The sequence below is a fragment of the Bubalus kerabau genome, chromosome X (assembly GCF_029407905.1).
Source record: "Bubalus kerabau isolate K-KA32 ecotype Philippines breed swamp buffalo chromosome X, PCC_UOA_SB_1v2, whole genome shotgun sequence".
NCBI classification, from domain to species: Eukaryota; Metazoa; Chordata; class Mammalia; order Artiodactyla; family Bovidae; genus Bubalus; species Bubalus kerabau.
In genome coordinates this window covers 153,088,899-153,102,089 of record NC_073647.1, presented here as the reverse complement: position 1 = coordinate 153,102,089, position 13,191 = coordinate 153,088,899, and the positions used below count along the sequence as shown (strand labels likewise).

The 13,191-nt window shown below is 42.2% G+C and overlaps 1 protein-coding gene and 1 pseudogene across 3 annotated transcripts in view; one reads left to right on the top strand and one right to left on the bottom strand.

Annotated features, from left to right (window-relative positions):
- The window catches only part of PIR (pirin), a 97,763-nt gene that overhangs the window by 6,713 nt on the left and 77,859 nt on the right, over nt 1–13,191 (top strand). For all 3 annotated transcript variants that reach the window (XM_055563174.1, XM_055563173.1, XM_055563175.1), the window contains exon 3: nt 4,941–5,033. In XM_055563174.1, coding sequence (XP_055419149.1) covers nt 4,941–5,033 — 93 coding nt within the window. The remainder of the gene's footprint in view (nt 1–4,940; nt 5,034–13,191) is intronic.
- On the bottom strand, nt 9,844–11,222 carry LOC129638610 (transcription factor E2F6-like; annotated as a pseudogene).

Here is a 13,191-nt window from a genome sequence, read left to right as displayed (position 1 = left end):
TTAGTGGCTCTAGGTGACACGTTCCTTGTTGCTGTAAATATGGAGGTAGAGGAATTTATAATGTTGTTTTGGTGATGAATGGTGAACAAGAGATGGAGCTGGGCCAACTGGTACCATCCATTATACTGTATATGGACAGGGTAGCCAGGCTATAATTGGAATGATTGCATATCATGATGTTGGCGGGTGTGCTCCCAACAGGAAGGAAACCCATCATTCATCTGCATTTGCTTCTATGCCCCACTCCTCTTTTGGCCAGGCAGTCCTTTCTGCTGTGATTTTCCTTGGGCCACTCTCATGCAGGCATACCTCAGGGATGTTGGGGGTTCAGTTCCACACCATTGCAATAAAGCAAATATTGCAATAAAGTAGTTCACACAATTATCTTGGTTTCTCAGTGCCTATAGAAATTACTTATGTTTATACACACTTAGTCTACAAGTGTGCAGTAGTATTGTGTCTTAAAAAATGTACATACTTCTTTGGACTGCAAGGAGATCCAACCAGTCAATCCTAAAGGAAATCAGTCCTGAATATTCATTGGAGGGACTGATACTGGAGCTACAATATTTTGGCCACCTGATGCGAAGAACTGACTCATTGGAAAAGACCCTGATGCTGGGAAAGATTGAAGGCAGAAGGAGAAGGGGACAACAGAGGATGAGGTGGTTGGATGGCATCACCAACTCTATAGACATGAGTCTGAGCAAGTTCTGGGAGTTGATGACGGGCAGGGAAGCCTGGTGGGCTGCCATCTATGGGGCCACACAGAGTTGGACATGACTGAACCGACTTAGCAGCAGCAGCAGCAAGTGACTTAGCAGCAGCAGCTAGCGACTGAACTGAACTGAAAAAAATGCTAATGGTCACCTGAGCCTTCAGTGAGTTGTAGTGGTAAGATCTTCTGAGAACTTCCAGATGTTCAAGCTGATTTAGAAAAGGCAGAGGAACCAGAGATCAAATTGCCAACATCCGTTGGATCATCGAAAAAGCAAGAGAGTTCCAGAAAAATATCTACTTCTGCTTTATTGACTATGTCAAAGCTTTTGACTGTGTGGATCACCATAAATTCTGGAAAATTCTTAAAAAGATGGGAATGCCAGACCACCTTACCTGCCTCTTGAGAAATCTGTATTCAGATCAAGAAGCAACAGTTAGAACCAGACATTGAACAACAGACTGGTTTCAGATTGGGAAAGGAGCACGTCAAGGCTGTATATTGTCACCTTGCTTATTTACCTTATATGCAGAGTATATCATGCAAAATGCCAGGCTGGATGAAGCACAAGCTGGAATCAAGATTGCCAGGAGAAATATCAACAACCTCATGTATGCAGATGACACCACCCTTATGGCAGAAAGCAAAGAAGAACTGAAGAGGCCCTTGATGAAAGTGAAAGAGGAGAGTGAAAAAGTTGGCTTAAAACTCAACATTCAGAAAACTAAGATCATGGCATCTGGTCCCATCACTTCATGGGAAATAGATGGGGAAACAGTAGAAACAGTGAGAGACTTGTATTTTCTTGGGCTCCAAAATCACTGCAGATGGTGACTGCAGCCGTGAAATTAAAAGATGCTTGGTCCCTGGAAGAAAAGCTATGACCAACCTAGACAGCATTATTAAAAAGCAGAGACATTACTTTGCCAACAAAGGTCCATCTAGTCAAAGCTATGGTTTTTCCCATGGTCATTTATGGATGTGAGAGTTGGACTGTAAAGAAAGCTGAGTGCTGAAGAATCAATGCTTTTGAACTGTGGTGTTGAAGAATCTTGAGAGTCCTTTGGACTACAGGGAGATCAAACCAGTCAATCCTGAAGGAAATCAGTACTGAATACTCATTGGAAGGACTGATGCTGAGACTGCAATATTTTGGCCACCTGATGGGAAGAACTGACTCATTGGAAAAGACCCTGATGCTGAGAAAGATTTGAAGTCAGGAGGAGAATGGGACAACAGAGGATGAGATGGTTGGATGGATCACCAACTGGATGGACATGAGTTTGAGCCAGCTCTGGGAGTTGGTGATAGGGAAGCCTGGTGTGTTACAGTCCAAGGGGTTGCAAAGAGTCGGACACGACCAAGCCACTGAACTGAGTGGTAAGATGGTGTGGTGTGGATGTTTTCCAAAAGAACTTCCGAAAGAACTTTTTGGCCAACCCAATACTTTGTCAACTGTTGGCCAAAAGCTTATTGATAAAAATATACTGGTGAAATGTTCATCACAGCACTGTTTACAATAGCCAGGACATGAAAGCAACCTAGATGTCCATCGACAGACGAATGGATAAGAAAGCTGTGGTACATACACATGATGGAATATTACTCAGCCATTAAGAAGAATGTATTTGAATCAGTTCTAATGAGGTGGATGAAACTGGAGCCTATTATAGAGTGAAGTAAGTCAGAAAGAAAAACACCAATACAGTATATTAACACATATATATGGAATTTGGAAAGACGGTAACAATGACCCTATATGCAAGACAGCAAAAGAGACACAGATGTAAAGAAGACTTTTGGACTCTGTGGGAGAAGGCAAGGGTGGGATGATTCGAGAGAATAGCATTGAAACATGTATATTATCATATGTGAAATAGATTGCCAGTCCAGGTTCAATGCATGAGACCAGGCGCTCAGGGCTGGTGCACTCGGATGACCCTGAGGGATGGGATAGGGAGGGAGGTGGGGGGGACGGTTCAGGATGGGGAACACATGTACACCCATGGCTGATTCATGTGAATGTATGGCAAAAACCACCACAATACTGTAAAGTAATTAGCCTCCAATTAAAATAAATAAAAATAAGTAAATAAAACCAAAAAAATATACTGGTGATATGAATGTCTGCAAAGAAAATCCAACAGAAGCTACAAATGAATTATTAAAATCAATAAGAGCTTAGCAGTGTTCAAAATCACCTTTCTAGTCACACTTCTTTTTAAAATTTTTTTATTTTTTGCCATGCCATATGGCATGTAGGATCTTAGTTTATGACAAGGAATTAAACCTGTGTCTCCTGTGGTAGAAGCATGAACTCTTAAACACTAGACCACCAGGGAAGTCCTTCCATTCACATTTTTGATCCCTAGCAGCAGACTGTTAAAAAATATTCATTTTTTCGTACTTTTTTATAGGGACAGATGGTAGTGTGTGATCATTTCACAGTATTTAAAAATATCAAATCATTACCTTGTACATCTAAAACTAATATAATATGTCAGTTATATCTCAAATATATTATTTATAATACCATAAAATGCATGTTAGTCGAAAAAAGTTTCATATATGCAAAATCTGTATGGAGAAAATTTTAAATCCTATTGAAAGACATTTCCAAAACCTAAATAAATAGAAGTAACCATGTTTATGAATAGGAAAACTCAATACTACATAAATATCATTTCTCCCCAAATTGATCCATACATTCAAAGCAGTTCCAACCAAAAGTCCAACATTTTTGTTTGTAGATATTTTCTAAAATTTGTGTAGAATAGCAAATGGCCAAGGATAACCAAGGTGACCATAAGGATATGCTGATGAAGCCAGCTCTGCTTTTGCCTCTCACTTGGGCTCAAGATTTATCTTCATTTGCTGTCTAGTTTTTACACAGTATACTAGACACTGAATATTCATAGTACTGTTTATATATATATATATATCATTTATATACATATCTCAAACTCAGCGTGACCTAGAATGAAGTCACCATGCCTACTTCAAGGCTCCTTCTGTTATGTTTCTTGTATTTCTGGATGGCCTTACCACCCTCCCAGGCCCCAAAGCTAGAAAGTTGGAAGTGATCTAATGCTCTTCCTTTTTCCCATTCTCCATCACTACTGCCATTGCCTTAGACCTGGCCTTCGTTGTTGCCCAGACTGTTGAAAACTGAAAGTGAATGTCGCTCAGTCATGTCCGACTCTTTGAGACCCCATGGACTATATGGCCCATGGAATTCTCCAGGGCAGAATACTGGAGTGGGTAGCCTTTCCTTTCTCCAGGGGATCTTCCCAACCCAGGGATCAAACCCAGGTCTCCTGCATTGCGGGCATATTCTTTACCAACTGAGCCACAAGGGAAGCCCAAGAATACTGGAGTGGGTAGCCTATCCCTTCTCTAGCGGATCTTCCTGACCCAGGAATTGAACTGGGGGTCTTCTGCATTGCAGGTGAATTCTTAACCAACTGAGCTAGATTGTTGAAAGCACCTTCTAAATACTCTTTGCCTCCCATCTCTTTCTTTTCCAGACCATCTTCCACATATATGCTAGAATGCTCTTTCTAGATCTTATCATCTCAGCCTGATTAAACCCATCACCTTCAGGATAAAACCCAAACTCCTTTATGATTTGACCTCTGTCCTCAGCCCATCTCTCATCATAGTTCCATGTGCATTTTTTTGCTTCACAAGAGTAGTTTCCTCACAGGTTTTCAATCTTACCAAGCTGCTTCTCTGCTCTTTTATTTAGAATATTACTCTTTCTCCTGCTTCTTCTTGATTAACTTCTACATATATATACTTTAAGACTCAGCTCAAGTGACACCTCCCTGGTTGAACCAGCCCTAATGTCTCCCCATTCTCCTATATGCTAACTTCGTCCAGAGCATTTATCATCATAGCACAGTAATTGATGTTCTAGTGTGTTCCCCCATGAGATTATGAATCTTTTTGGACTTTATCTTGTTTGTGCTTGACTACTTAGATCTTAGATGATCATGAATCATTTGTCCACTTCTCATAAAATGTCAACTGATTAACTTAGTGACTGTGTGTGTGTGTGTGTGTATAAGGAATTCTTTCCTGAAAGCATTTTGTATTGCAAAAAATTGCTTATTAGCCAAGTCGTTTTTAATGAGATTCATTAGATCTGTTTATGAATATAGCCCCAAGTAGTGTGACTTAAAAGGCACATCTAATCTGCTGGGTTTTATTTTTATTTCAGTTAAAAAATCTGGATCCATTTTTACTGTTTGATGAATTTAAAGGCGGTAGACCAGGTGGATTTCCTGATCACCCACACCGAGGTTTTGAAACAGTAAGTAAAACAATTTGACTGCAAAAGTGTGTATTTTAAAATTTACCTCTGTTCTATAATACTCTCTTTTAATAGAAAATTAAAATTTAGAAGCAATAAATAATAGGCCATAGTTAATTTATAAGTTCCTGGCTATAGACTGGCTGTTAGTAGAATTTTATTAATAATATCTGTTTTATATTGTCCATGCAATTCTCCAGGCAAGAATACTGGAGTGAGTTGCCATTCCCTTCTCCAGGGAATCTTCCTGACACATGTATTGCAGGGAAATGTAGGGACAGTTCCTAACAAAGTTTAGTCACATCCTCCCTGAGGAAAACAGACCAGGGCTTAGTGTGTTTATCAAATCCATTACTGAATGAATAAATATTTATTGATGTGTGGTGACATGAAGCCATGGTTCAGGTCATCTTTTGTATGTTAGGGTGTGTGTGTGTGTATGTATTAGGGAGAGAGGACAGAGGCAGAGGGAGGGAAGCTAAGGAAGAATGAGGCGTGACCGCTGCTTGAAAGTGAAAGTCACTCAGTTATGTCCGACTCTTTGCGACCCCATGGACTATACAGTCCATGGAATTCTTCAGGCCAGAATACTGGAGTGGGTAGCCATTCCCTTCTTCAAGGAATCTTCCCAACCCAGGGATTGAACCAGGTCTCCCACATTGCAGGCAGAATGTTTACCAGCTGAGCCACCAGGGAAGCTTACATGTAGGATGTTGTCTAGTTAAGGAGGTAAAAGATGAACAGGTAAAGAGTTAACCACTGCAGTGTGAAAATAGAATAAACCTAGAAGCTTCTGAAAACAGTATGAAGGATTAAGATCATTGGATGGATTTCCCTTCCTCACTGCCATTTGCCTTCCACTTCTCTTCTCTGTGATCACTTCAGGGCCACTGTGCCTTGCTTTACAGCAAAAATGGAAACCATGCCTTCCTCCTCCCCTACATGCATGCTGAGTTCTGACCCAGATCCCAGAGCAGGTCTCCCTGCTGTGCTCTTCTGCTTCTGGTATTAAGACATTCTCAACACCCCATCCCACAGCTCCAGCTGCCATTTTACTAATCCTTCAAGATCGTTTCAGATCTTACCATCTCCTTCATATCTTCCAGACAGTCCCAAGAGGATACCCTTTCTCCTTCATTTGGCCTCCATAGCATTAGATTTTTTCCAGTCTCATACATGTTAGATATTTATGGTGGCCTTGATCATATTCCACTTGTATTAAAATGAATTTTCTGAACCTCCCTCCCACACCCAAGAGGACTGTAAGTTTCTTTATCTCATATCATCCCGCCCATCTCCATGTTCTCCTGGTGGAGATTCTGTCTTGCTTGGCTGAATGTAATTGAATAATAAAAAGAGATGGATTTTGCTAAAGATGATAAATACATTAAATAAAATGAATGATGAAACCCATCACTTTCTTATCCATTATGGAAAGGAGATTTAATTTCCTTTCTAAATGACAGTTTATAAGTTGTAAGGCGCTCAATGTTAAACTACTCTGGGAAAGGGTTCAGTGGTAGAATATTGGTATTTGACTCTTCTGAGTAAGAATTTTCCATAAAAGTGTATCTGTTATTACAGGCAGTCCTCATCATCTGTGGATTCTGGATCAGCGAATTCACCTACTCCTAAATTTATTTATAACTGTGGTGCTCGCACCATCATTTGTGGGTATGCACGTGCTCCCAGCTGAGGGTGAACAAGACAACGCTCTGCCTTCTTGCTTCAGCTCTCCTACTGCAAACAAGTGTCCTTCCTGAGGCCAATTTAGTGCCACATTTTGTGCTTTTTGTTGGTGACCTTGCTGTTTTAAATGCCCCCAGGCATAGTGAAGTGCTGTTCAGTGTTCCTAAGCGCAAGATGGCTGTAAAGTGCCTTTTGGAGAAAGTATGTGTTGGAGAAGCTTCTTCAGGCCTGAGATGTAGTGCTGTTGGCCCTGAGTTCAGTGTTAATCAGTCAACAATGTATAGTCAATATGGTGTCTTTAAACAGAAGCACACATAACAGAAGGTTACGTATTGATTCTTGGTTGTGACTGGAGGCTTGCGGGAACCTAACCTTGTATTTCCCCTGGAGCAATGGTTCAGTGTAGGCTCACTCTGTGATCATGGCAACTTAATAGAACATCAGTTCAGTTCAGTTCAGTTGCTCAGTCATGTCTGACTCTGCGACCCCATGGGCTGCAGCATTCCAGGCCTCCCTGTCCATCACCAACTCCCGGAGTTTACTCAAACTCATGTCCATAGAGTCAGTGATGCCATCCAACCATCTCATGCTCTGTTGTCCCCTTATCCTCCTGCCCTCAATCTTTCCCAGCATCAGGGTCTTTTCCAATGAGTCAGTTCTTCACATCAGGTGGCCAAAGTATTGGAGTTTCAGCTTCAGCATCTGTCCTTCCAGTGAATATTCAGGACTGATTTCCTTTAGGATTGACTGGTTGGATCTCCTTACAGTCCAAGGGACTCTCAAGAGTCTTCTCCAACACCACAGTTCAAAAGCATCAATTCTTTGGCGCTTAGCTTTCTTTATAGTCCAACTCTCACATCCATACATGACTACTGTAAAAACCATAGCTTTGACTAGACAGACCTTTGTTGGCAAGTAATATCTCTGCTTTTTAATATGCTGTCTAGGTTGGTCATACCTTTTCTTCCAAGGAGCAAGCATCTTTTAATTTCATGGCTGCAGTCACCATCTGCAGTGATTTTGGAGCCCAAGAAAACAAAGTCTGTCACTGGTTCCCACTGTTTCCCCATCTATTTGCCCTGAAGTGATGGGACCAGATGCCATGATCTTAGTTTTCTGAATGTTGAGTTTTAAGCCAACTTTTTCACTGTCTTCTTTCATCAAGAGGCTCTTTAGTTCTTCTTTACTTCCTGGTGTCATCTGCATATCTGAGGTTATTGATATTTCTCCTGGCAATCTTGATTCCAGCTTGTGCTTCATCCAGCCCAGTGTTTCTCACGATGTACTCTGCATGTATTTTTTTTTTTGATGAAAAAGATTCATTTATGTAACCTATCTACAGTTTACAGAGGGCTTTCGTTTACACGATCGTCTTTTACTCAGAATGATTTGCAAAGTAGAACACTTGTCACATTTCACAAGTAAGGAACTGCTGCCTAGAAACAATGCTATCACCTGTGGCCATACTTCATTTCTGGGTTTTGGGAACACCACCTTCTTCAGCCGATTTTTCCCTCCTCCTCTCTTTTTTCTCTCTTGGGAAAGGCTTTTTCTTTGGTGAAAGTGAAAATGTTCAGTTGCCCAGTCGCATCCGACTCAGTGACCCCCATGGAAATCTCCAGGCAAGAAAGTGGAGTGGGTACCTCCCCTTAAAATAAATGCTAATGGGCCTTTCCTCTTCTCCTGCTGGTACCCTCTCATTAGGTGGCCTCATCCACTCTCATGTTTAGCCATCACATGTAACTGACAGCTGCCAAATCTACAATGCAGAGTCGGGAATCCTCCATGGAGCACTTGGCCTATACACACAACTTCTGCCTCATGGCCAAGGCCTGCAGAGGCAGCCAGTAGGGACTGTGAGGAGGGAGGAGGCTGGTGTTCAGCTGAGGGACAGGACTGCAAAAGCGACTGGAGCTCGGAGGTGTGCAAATCCTAAATACTCGGCATGATTTTATAGCATGTTGATTTTTGATTCCTAAGCTAACGCTTTTCTACATGGTCCTAATCTCACATTGCCTCAATCCTTTCTTTGAAAGTGAGAGAAGTTTAAAATATGAATCTGAATGATATAAGAATCTTGTATGGTATGAGCCAAGTATTATTAGTCTAATTCTACCATTCACTCACTCACTCACCTGATTTGTTCAAACATTTATCAAGCGCTTTTCAATTACCAGGAGTGGTGCAAGGTGCTGGGCTTAACAATGATTAAGATAAAGTCCCTCAAGGAGCTCACAGTCTAATGGTAAACTACTGAGTAAACCGAGGCACAGAGTGGTAATGACTTACCCGATGAGGTAGAAGAGCCAGGTGCTCAGGAACGTGGGACTAGAGCTGGAGAGAGGGCAGGGGACCACTGACTCATCGTAAATAAACCCCTCTGGTTGAAGAGCAAGGCTGCATACAGAAACATATTACAAAATCTTGCAAAAAAGGTTAATAGTTTCAACTGTCACCATGACTGCATTCATGTCTTGCAAGGAATTCAGTCATGAGCTGATGGCATTTCTACACTTGTCCCCAAAGCTTGGGGCATGTCACCAGGCTGCTTGGACACAATGAGTCTATAGGGAGCCTAAAGTCCAATTTTAGCAGGGGGAAACCATACTGAAATACTTACATTAAATCCACAAACTTTAACTGCACACACTTTTATGATACTTCTACATGTAGAAGTTAGGGAAAAAACTCTCCTCAGAGTTGGACTGTGAAGAAAGCTGAGCACCGAAGAACTGATGCTTTTGAACTGTGGTGTTGGAGAAGACTCTTGAGAGTCCCTTGGACTGCAAGGCGATCCAACCAGTCCATCCTAAAGGAGATCAGTCCTGGGTGTTCTTTGGAAGGACTGATGCTGAAGCTGAAACTCCAGTGCTTTGGCCACCTGATGCGAAGAGTTGACTCATTGGAAAAGACTCTGATGCTGGGAGGGATTGGGGGCAGGAGGAGAAGGGGACGACAGAGGATGAGATGGCTGGATGGCATCACTGACTTGATGGACGTGGGTTTGGGTGAACTCTGGGAGTTGGTGATGGACAGGGAGGCCTGGTGTGCTGCAATTCATGGGGTTGCAAAGAGTCGGACACGACTGAGCGATTGAACTGAACTGACTGACTGAACCCTCATTCAGAGGATTCTAATAAGTCATAGATACCATGGAAATTAGAGAATATGTTTACATTATTTTGGCTGTACAGGGTGAACAGTCTCAGACATATTTCACAAGTGATATAGACATTATACAAATATGTACAAAGATGTCAGGTTCGTGTGCACACCCATCCATGCAGACATGAAACCGTGTAAAGCAACTTCTTTTGTGACGACATGTGTTACATATGGCAAAGGGCAGAGTCCACGAGGAGCTGTCCACCCAGCCTGCCCGTCTGTTTCAGTTATATTCATGTGATTCAGTAATTTCTGTAGGCAAGACGACTGCTTCACTGGCAAAAAAGCAGTGAATAATTATAAAAAGAGATGTTTTCAAATGCAGAAACCGTCATTATCCAGGAATCTAAGGAGCGAAGTGCTTGGATGCACTCCTGGCCTTGCGGCTACCAAGAATGAGAAAATGGCAGGGACAATTTATTGCTCTGAGGATCTTCGTCCACACAGGAGTCCGAGAGACTCAATGCCCGGTACCTCAAACACCATCAGTTGGCCACTTGAAGCACTTCTTGATTTTGCTGGGGAGGATTTTTTTCTTTATCAGGTTGAGGGTGCTCCGGAGGCTTGCTTTTGGATGAAGAGGTCCCTGTGCTGTCTGACGTTTTATCACTTGAGTGGGAACCCTGCTCCACTTCACATAAATAAACGTCAATGAGTCCTTTGGTGCTCCTGATATGTACTGTGATCAAATCCTATCTAGGAGCTGGACCATCCAGTCTGATTTCTGCGGGCGCTTTAACTGCAATTACAATCTATTCATGGAAGGCTTGGATGCTGTGAATGTCTTGATACGTCACATATGCTAGTCTTTCATTTTCTTTGTCATCTGTTAAACAGTTGCTGAGCACAGTCCTTAATTAACTAATCTAGGGCATCTTCCATTACTGATAAGTCAGACAGCTTCTCCTGCAGCTTCTTCTGTTGGGGCACTGCTCCAAAATTGCTAAGATCAGATCCGATCCTATCCATTGAACATGCTTCTTAGACTTCTTTTCAACCAGGTCAATTCCATCTAAGACGTTGGTGATGTCATACACTGTTTGTTTTTGTACTCCCAGTTTTGTTGCAAACTTGTTTAAGAATGCTCCCAGGAGCAGATCTGACAAGATCCATAAATTTTCGAGTTAAATAAACCAGTGATACATCAAAACGAGGTCTATTCACTTTCAGTGCTTTTCTCATGGACGCATATTGTACATTACCTTATAAATTAATCCTTATTTTTGATGGCAGCAGGCCCTCCACGTTGATGGGGTTGCGGTAGCGGCAGCACACTGCCTCCGCCAGGTCCACAAGCAGGCTCAGTGGCTTCCACGCTGGCCGCTGCTGACTCATGCTGCCCAGCCGGTCGCTCCTCGCCTCGCACCCCCAAGAGCTCTCCCGTGTTCTCCCGCCCTGCTTGGGCGCTGCTCCCCGCAACACAACACGTGGGGCCCTGGGGGATAAGGGAGCGGTGGGGGGATGAACCGGGCGCAACCCCGGGAGGTGGGACACAGGTGGGCTAAAGAGCGCCGTGACCCGTGCACCTCAGGATGCCAGGCCCGCCATCTTCCCACATCTGTACTCTGCATATAAGTTAAATAAGCAGAAATAGAATATCACTACTGTGAATAACTAGAATCAACTGTTTCCCTCAAGGGTTTCCCCCAAGAGTGTAGGTAACCCAAGTTTCAGCTGTCTTTTAATATGAACTTCAAAAATATACAGGGAATTCCATGGCAGTCTGGTGGTTAGGACTCCATGGTTCCACTGCAGGAGTAGATAAGTTCATTTGTGTCATATTTTAGATTCCACTTAAAAGTGATATCATATGGTATTTGTCTTTCTCTTCTTGACTTAGTATGATAATCTCTAATTGCATCTGTGTTGCTGCAAAAATGGCATTTTTATTCCTTTTTTATTACTGAGTAGTATTCCATTGTGTATTTTTATATATGTGTGTGTGTATACCACATCTTCTTTATTTAAGGAATATAATTGTGAGCCAAGAGCAAGAACCTGATTTTATTGAGTTAAGGGCTAATTATTTTCTAAAATTTAACTCTTCACTTTGGATAGTGAGGTATTTTCTGTTAAAAACTTGCAGAAAACTTTAGGAAGAAGGAAGACCCTGGAGGAGAAGGCACAGCTGGTGGTCCCAAGACAAAGGGGAAAACATATGCAGTATTTCCTGCCTGGAGTTTGTACTCCGGGAAGCATTGTTGTGAAAAGGCTTGTGGTAAAGGGCGGAATGATTTTCCAGTTACCTACTTCTGGTCTGGCCTGATATCTTGATTTGTTTAGGGCAGCTCTAAATGGTCAGAAACAAAGAACCATCTGACAAAATGCACAGCACTCTTCCTTTTGAATCCACACCCTGCCCAAGTTTAGTTTTGCCTGAAAGAGAAGTACTTCAAGTTCACGCACCGTTGATGAACCCTTCACCTGCCCTGAGAAGAAACACATTTTGAGCCTTTTAAATTCATCCTTTAAATTATAGCCTTGGGACTTTTCCAGGTTTTAGCACTGACAGACCTGTGTTCCTGGGAACCCCTTGGTCCTGGAGAAACCAATGCTGTTGGTCACTCCTGCTTCAGTTGAAGGATGGTTAGGAGTAATTGTCCTGCCTGCTTCGCAGGGCTGTTTTAGGATGGTCTGGTCCATTTTTTCCTTAGCTGGGTTTAGAAATGTTTTATCACATTTTTTACTACAAGCCTCAGCAGGTTCTTTAATCTTGTTCAGGAGAACAGACCTGCTGTATTTCCAGGGGTGTGCCCATCAGAAAAACCACACTTAACGTTTACTGGTTGGCAGCCAGTGGCGTTTGCATGCAACCCCTGAACAATATCCCAAGAGGAAGGGTAGGGTTCTGGTGATTCATACCTAAAACTTACAGCTGGATCCAAACCTCCTGTCTCCCACGCAACCTGTTTTTACTAACTCATTGTACTTTCAAACCCAAAGCGTACCATTGTTGAATCAAAGCTGGAAAAAAAAAAAAAAGAGTTGAATTCAAAATCTATTCTGGAAAGAAAAAAATGGAAAACTAGGAAAGAAGGATATTTTCTGAACATCAGAAAGACTCTATTGTTCAAGGAACATCCTCTGTCATGTCTTAACATGGAGGTATTGACAAGTTCTGACACTGTGAGGAAAAAGATGAGAATGTCTACCAGCATTGTAATGATTGAATATGGTTCTGGAAGCTTTGAGGCCATTAATAAGAGTTATACCTCTTGGAAAGGAGGAGGAAACAAATTCTTGTGGGAACCCTAACCCTAACCCATGGTGGCTGCATCCAGCTTTGGGTGGTGATGTGATTGGA